Below are 7017 nucleotides of genomic sequence, written 5' to 3' on the forward strand. Positions count from 1 at the left end.
CATAGATGCTTCTCAAGCAAATCCCGGGATGTCATTCTCCCCTTGTACTCGGCCTTAGTGAGGCCGCAGCTGGAGTACTGCATCCAGTTTTGGGCTCCACAATTCAAAAAGGATGTGGAGAAGCTTGAGAGAGTGCAGAGAAGAGCCACGCGCATGATCAGAGGTCAGGAAAACAGACCTTACAATGACAGGCTGAGAGCTATGGGACTCTTTAGCCTGGAAAAGCGCAGGCTCAGGGGTGATCTGATGGCCACCTATAAGTTTATCAGGGGTGACCACCAGTATCTGGGGGAAAGTTTGTTCACCAGAGCGCCCCAGGGGATGACAAGGTTGAACGGTTATAAACTACTGCAAGACCGTTTCAGGCTGGACATAAGGAAGAATTTCTTTACTGTCCAAGCCCCCAAGGCCTGCCACCGGAGGTGGTTGAAGCACCTACATTGAACACCTTCAAGATTAAATTGGATGCTTATCTTGCTGGGATCTTATGACCCCAGCTGACTTCATGCCCTTCGGGCAGGGGACTGGACTTGATGATCTTCCGAGGTCCCTTCCAGCCCTAATGTCTATGAAATCTATGAATTATTATGATTTGTCACTAGTTTTGGCCTAGGAAATGGAACAAGTGCCCAGTCAAAGCCTGAGAGCCAGTGACAGGCAGGATTCTGATTAGCCTCAGCCATCTGAATGGCTTCCAAATGGAAGACTAGCTGGTCAGCATAGGGGTCACAGCCTGACCACCATCAGCCCAAGGTCACCATAGTGAAGAGCAGGTGTACCAAACACGTCCTGGGAAGAAACCCCATGTCTGAGTTCCCCAGGATGGCACCAGTTGTCTTTCTGTCTTCTAGCACTTGTTTCTTCATCCCAGTGAGATCCCAGAGGGAGGAACAGGGCAGCCAGCATTTTAACATAAACTAGGAAGCTTAACTGATAGGGCTATGCGAAATTTTGCTGACCGTTTCGATTCGATACTGTTTCAACTCATTTCTAGCTTTAAACAGCGAAATCAAATCAAAACAAAAGGCTTTGAAACAGCCTCGAAACAAAACAAGATTAGTCAAAATCACCAGCAGCCAGGTGGTGGGAGACAGGGGAGAACCAGGGCTGTGCTCCCAGCAGCTCCACAGCCCCATGTGGCTCAGCCAGGAGCGCAGCCCTGGTTCTCCCTGCCTCCTGTAGCCGGACTGCGGGAAGCTGATCACAATGCTGGGGAAGGGAACTGAGCCTGATGTACAGTCGGAGGCGGGGTTTTTGCTACCTACCCATGGTTATGTGCATGTGTTATGCACTCCCACCAGTAGGTGGCAATGCAATCAGCTGCCTGATGATGGGATTTACTGAGGGATTGGTGGACTGGTGTGTGGGCTTTGAGACAAAGCACTGCAACACAGACTCCTTGCAAAGAACAGTTTAACGTTGGCCACTGCTCAAGAAGCAGCATCTGCTTATGAGGCTACACCGCTCCATTTAAAGGAGATTCAAGCATTGTATGTGAAAATTACATCAACTGAGACTCACCAAGTGTGATCCAGAAGAAATTCTTCAAAGAAGCTTTAGGGCTGTATCCAAGAGAGTGCAGGACCAAATCCAGGAGGGAGAGTGGATCCTGTTTACCATTGACTCGAGCACAAAAAAAATATCCTTTCAGAGGGCCTGATGCGCAGAAGTGAGCATCTTCGCTGGCTCACGGAGGCTTGGTGACCAGGTAGCCATTCTGGAAAGGGCATGTAACATTGCCCCTTGAAAGAGGAACAGTCAGACTGTTAAGAGAAGCCAGCTGTGGAGCATTTGGTTAAGGATAGTGTGTCCCACTAGGGGTTTTAGAAGCTCCCAGAAGAGAAAGCAAAGGGGAGGAGGAAGCAAACTGTAAAAGGGACAGCTCGCTGCACAGAGAAGCCAGACTGCTGTGTTGGGAGCAGAGCAGAAAGGGGTTCTTGTCCTAGTGTTTGGGGGAGGAAAGAGGGGTTTGTTTCATTTGTTTGTTTGCTTAAACTCAACTTTGCTTTGGAGAACTGGTTGAGGAGCTCATAAGGGAGAAAATTCTCCTGCAGAAGCCAGTAAGATAAATGACCTGCTTACAGAGGGATAAACATTTTTCTGGCTGCTGCTAAATGGTCATCTCTGAGGAGGAGTGGCCATGGTAGAAACCACAATCTCTGCTAAGCACTGGTGAACAAAGTTGGTTCTGATCCTATCTCTCCCTCTCGCTCTATCTGAGCAGTTGCTGAGCATGAGAAACTCTGACGGAGGCTTTGCCACGTATGAAACCAGGCGGGGAGGCCGGCTGCTGGAGTTGCTGAACCCCTCGGAGGTGTTTGGTAAGGGCAGTGTCTCCATGTCTCCCTCCTGGTGCCCTGTGCCATGAGGGGAAGCCAGCCTAGTTCTGTGGGAAGCAGTGCCCAAAGGCAGGTTCTGCATAATGGAGCATGCAGTCTTGGGGCCAGTGTCTGTTACTGGGGATGGTGCCTACTGCACACCTGTGTGTGTGTGTGTGTGTGTGTGTGTGTGTGTGTGTGTGTGTGTGTGTGTGTCCGTCCCATGCAGACAGGGTCTTGGGGCCCAGTCAGTGCTTGACAGAGTCTCCAGCAGGTTGTCCAGGGTTTCAGGGCTGTTTCCTCTCCCATTTTGGCAGGGGACATTATGATAGACTACACCTATGTGGAGTGCACATCAGCAGTCATGCAGGCGCTGAAACACTTCCATGAAGAGTTCCCTGAACACAGGGCACAGGAGATCAGGTAAGGGCAGAGCCAAGAGGGGTAATTTGGGAGAGCGCGTTCAAACTAGGCATGATGAAACCTGCAGTTCAGGTGCAGTGACACCTGCTAACATGCACTGGACAGGGGCCCTGGTCCTGCAGCCTGCTCTCTGCAGTGCTAGGGAAGACCCTAGCAATCCAGGTACTGGAGCAGGGCCCTAAAGGCAGAAGTTTAGCCCTGATCTGGGGATGGGCTTTGCTGAGCCACAACAGGTCAATGGTCCCATGCTCCAGCAGGCCCCATGCCTACTGCAGAGCCCTCTGTCTGCCAGGTGGGTATCTGCTCCTTGGTAGTGTTGCACAGGTACGGTGCGGGGGAGAGATGGGGGCACCCCTTGCCACCCTCTGACACCAGCACTGGATGCACCCTCTGCAGACGAGAATGTCTTATGACCACAAAGCATAGCTGGTCCTGCTAAGTCACAAAGCAGAGCTCTCGTGGCTATGGTCTGTCATGACTGTTTGTCTAGTATGTGTGGGAGGGAATGTTGGCAAGAACAGGAAGTGGTCCTCTCAGCCCAGCTGTTTCTGGATGCAGAGGCTGAGGTCATGCCCTCGCACTCTGATCCAGACAGCTTGACCCTGGCAGTAAAGTGTAGTGACATGACTTGGGCTGAAAGCTCTGGAGTACTGATACTGTTGGGTGAGGTGTGGGAAGGGACCATCTCCATTTGAGCCCCAGGGGCACAGACCTTGACCCTCTGCTGGTCTGGAAGCTCAGAAGTAAATGGGGAAGGTCTGTCTGGCCCATTTTGCACCTGATAGCTGGCAAGGAACCCTGTTAATAAGGACAGGCTACACTGCACTCCCAGAGGGAATGGGAATGTCCAGGTAACCCCTGCAGTGGGCTGTCCAGAGCAGGGAGCAGATGGGCAGTGAATCAGTCCCTCTCCTCCCTCTGCCTAGAGAGACGCTGCGGAAAGGGCTGGAGTATTGTCGCCGGATGCAGAGATCTGACGGGTCGTGGGAAGGGTGAGTGACTGCATGCACATGGTATCACATCCTCCTTGTTCAAGGGGAGAGGCTTGCTCCCAGCAGCCCTTGGGGCAGGTGCAGTCTGGGGCAGTGAGCAAAGTGCCCCCACTCCCAGGCCCCCGGTGGCAGAGCTGGCCTCTTCCTGCAGCTCCTGGAACCACCAGCAGCCTTGGTTATTTCTCTCGGTGTGATAGCCATGCAAAAGGGCCCCAGCTCAGGCTGAGCCCTGTTATATTGGGCCTGGTGGGAATGTACCTGGAGTCACTTGAACCCCCAGGTCCCAGAGTCTGCTGAAACAAGAGAAGGGAGGGGGGATGGTTATGGGGCATGGTGTGACTAACCCCAACTTGTGCCTGCCACAGCTTGGGGTGAGCTCTCTGCATAACCCAAAGTGTGATACGCCACAGCAGCACTCGCCCTGGTGCCCAGCAGTGCCGTTCTGCTCCATGGGCATTGGGGTAGGTGCTGTCCCAGCCAGGAGTTCTGCTCTCCTGATTGGTGATCTCCCTTCCACTGTCAGGAGCTGGGGGGTCTGTTTCACATATGGCACCTGGTTTGGCCTGGAGGCGTTGGCCTGCATGCAGCACATGTACCATGACAGGTGAGTGAGGAGGCCCAGCCAAGGCTTTGCAATCTGTGTCCAGGGTATGGCAAGCTAACGATCCAGCTCCTGGCCAGGGCACAGCCCAGGGATGCCACTGGGGTCCCTTGAGCACAGCAGGGGCTGGGATATGCTGCTGCATGATGGGGGCAGGGTGCGGAGCTTGGTGAAATTTGGATCATAGCCCTTCTCAGTCCTCCCGAGAGGCTTTTAGGTTACAGAGATCCTCTCTGCCTTCATGCCATCCCAAGGGCAGAGACTTACAGCCACTTGGCAACTCAGCCATTTGAATTTTGGGGTCCTGCTTGGCAGCCTGGTCCCTGCCTGCAAGCTGTACGCTGGCATCCTGAGCTGTGCTGTGGGCCCCCTAAGGAAAGCTGTCCCAGCCTGTGGGTTGCTGCTCACATCCTGTAGCCAGGCTGAAGGCCAGGCTGGTTCACTGAACTCTGGTTCTGGTGCTTCAGGTCCCAGCCCAGAGAGGAGTGTACTTGTTCTACTCTCCCCTACCAGAGTCCAGCCAGTGCTTCCTCAGCACACAGCCACACAGGGAGAGGGCAGTACTCAGGCCTGCTCCCACCCCCAGCCCTGTCCCCTGTGAGCTGGCCTGGACTAGCAGGGGGCAGGAAACATACTGGGGATCTTTCCCATTCTGGGGGTACCACAAATCCTGTGTTTCCTGCTTGAGCTCTGTGCTTGGCATTAGACATCAACCAAACCCTGCAGATAAAACAACCCCAAGCTGAACAGTGTTCCCTGTCACCCTCCCTTCTCTGAGCCCCTGTCCCCACAGGTCTGAGGTACCCTGCTGTAGGTTTTGTTGATAGTGACACTTGTGCCTCTGTTTTATCCCTTCAGAACTGCATGCAAGGAGGTGGCCCAGGCTTGCCAGTTCCTGGTCTCCAAGCAGATGGAGGATGGCGGCTGGGGAGAGGACTTTGAGTCCTGCGAGCAGCGTAGATATGTGCAGAGTGCCACATCCCAGATCCACAACACCTGCTGGGCCCTGCTGGGACTCATGGCCGTCAGGTAGGAGCCACCATAGCTGTGCAGGCTGTTGACACTAGCGCTCACATTGCTTGAGAGCACTGTCCTCTGCAGCCTCAGACAGCAGAGCCTTGGCCACTACCTGTTGTGGAGGGCAACTGCAATCAATATTCATGGTCTTGGGACACCTATGATGAGTAGTGTAGGATGATTTCATTGTAGCAGTTCTGTTTTTTGCACAGCTTCACTGTGATGGGTTGTTTCTGTCCCTCTTTTCCAGCTTGGGACACAAAGTGTCAGATGTGTGAAAATGGTTGCAGAGGGGATGTGAGACATGTGGGGGCGGTTTGTTTAGCTTCCTGGAGTCAGGACTGTTCACCTCTTTGGCTGTGCTTTGCAGGTATCCTGATGTTGAGGTTCTGGAGAAGGGCATCAAACTTCTGATGGACAAGCAGCTGCCCAATGGTGACTGGCCTCAGGTACGCAGCTCCTCTCACCTGTCTAATACATCCGTTCCTCAGCACTGTAGAGGTTCTCAGAAGAACTGAATACAGAAATGGGTCACACACATGCTCTGTGTGTCAAGTTTTCTTGGCATGTAGGAGCAGAATCCCAGCTGTGTGGGTAGAAACCAGAGGAGGCATGTGGTATCTCCATACTTGTGGCAATAAGTCCCACAGTTCAAGGACAAGCACCTGGACATGTTCTGCTTCTCCTCTGTTTAACAGCCACCCACATTAATCAATTGTTGGGGTGTGGTAGCTGTGATAGTTGTGGCTGCCAAAAGAGTGGATCTTGAGAGCAGAGCCTTTGCCAAGCCAGTTCTGAGTAGGGTGATGGAGATCTTCACCTGGACCCTTGTGGAGTGTGGGATGTCGGGTGCTATGCTGCTGAGCGGACCAGCTGTAATGTATGTACCAGGTGTGGTTCTGTTGCTGTGGTTATCTGAGTGTTGGGTAGCATAAAGGGACCCAAGAGAGTCCAAGGCCATGTGGTAGCCTAAGGCACTGCATGCCCAGGCCTGTGATGGAGGGCATGTTCTGAAGGAGACAGGTCTCTATCTTTGTCCTCCCAACAGCACTGCCTCCTCCCTACATATATTCAACTTTCCCTGCTGCCCTTTATGTAAACAAATAGCACTTTTGTAATTGCTAGGCCCAACGCCCTTGCTGGGTGGTACCTCCCCCTAGCTGGGTGGAGCTCAGCTCTAAGGTTGGTTGCAGGGCCGTGTGTCTCCCCAGCATTGTCGAGGAGGCAGGTGCTAGCAATCTTCTGTGGCTTGGCGTTATGCAGAGCTGTGCCTGGGGCTGTGGCACAGCCCATCTCTGCCTGGGATTTGAGCATTTGCATGGATCAGTATCCTGTCAAGGCAGCCCGTGAAGGGATAGCTTTCCCCTCCTGCTTCTCTCAGAACTTTCAGCCTCTGAAAGAAACATCTTTTTTAGGATCCAGGGCAGACTCCATATTGGAGATTCCCAAGGATGAAAGCTGTGGCTCTGTTTTTTAGCTGGGTGAGTGGTCTCGTGTGTGCCGCCTGCTCAGAGCACAGTAGAGTGAGATTGTGCTAAGAGTAATGACTCTGATGTGAATGAGCATGAAGATGAGGGGCACATTTGTCTGCCAGAGGGTGAAAAATCCAGTTCTGTCACTCCTGAGCCCTTACGTGTGCTGCTGGCAGGGATGATGGCCCGGTCCT

At 53.1% G+C, this 7017-nt stretch overlaps 1 protein-coding gene across 1 annotated transcript in view; it reads left to right on the forward strand.

Annotated features, from left to right (window-relative positions):
* LSS (lanosterol synthase) overlaps positions 1-7017 on the forward strand; it is a 44955-nt gene that overhangs the window by 35665 nt on the left and 2273 nt on the right. The window contains exons 16-21 of the mRNA XM_006022064.3: positions 2225-2321; positions 2636-2741; positions 3668-3733; positions 4257-4337; positions 5193-5363; positions 5722-5800. Of these exons, the coding sequence (XP_006022126.1) occupies positions 2225-2321; positions 2636-2741; positions 3668-3733; positions 4257-4337; positions 5193-5363; positions 5722-5800 (600 nt within the window). The remainder of the gene's footprint in view (positions 1-2224; positions 2322-2635; positions 2742-3667; positions 3734-4256; positions 4338-5192; positions 5364-5721; positions 5801-7017) is intronic.

The sequence above is a fragment of the Alligator sinensis genome, unplaced genomic scaffold, assembly GCF_000455745.1.
Source record: "Alligator sinensis unplaced genomic scaffold, ASM45574v1 scaffold566_1, whole genome shotgun sequence".
NCBI classification, from domain to species: Eukaryota; Metazoa; Chordata; order Crocodylia; family Alligatoridae; genus Alligator; species Alligator sinensis.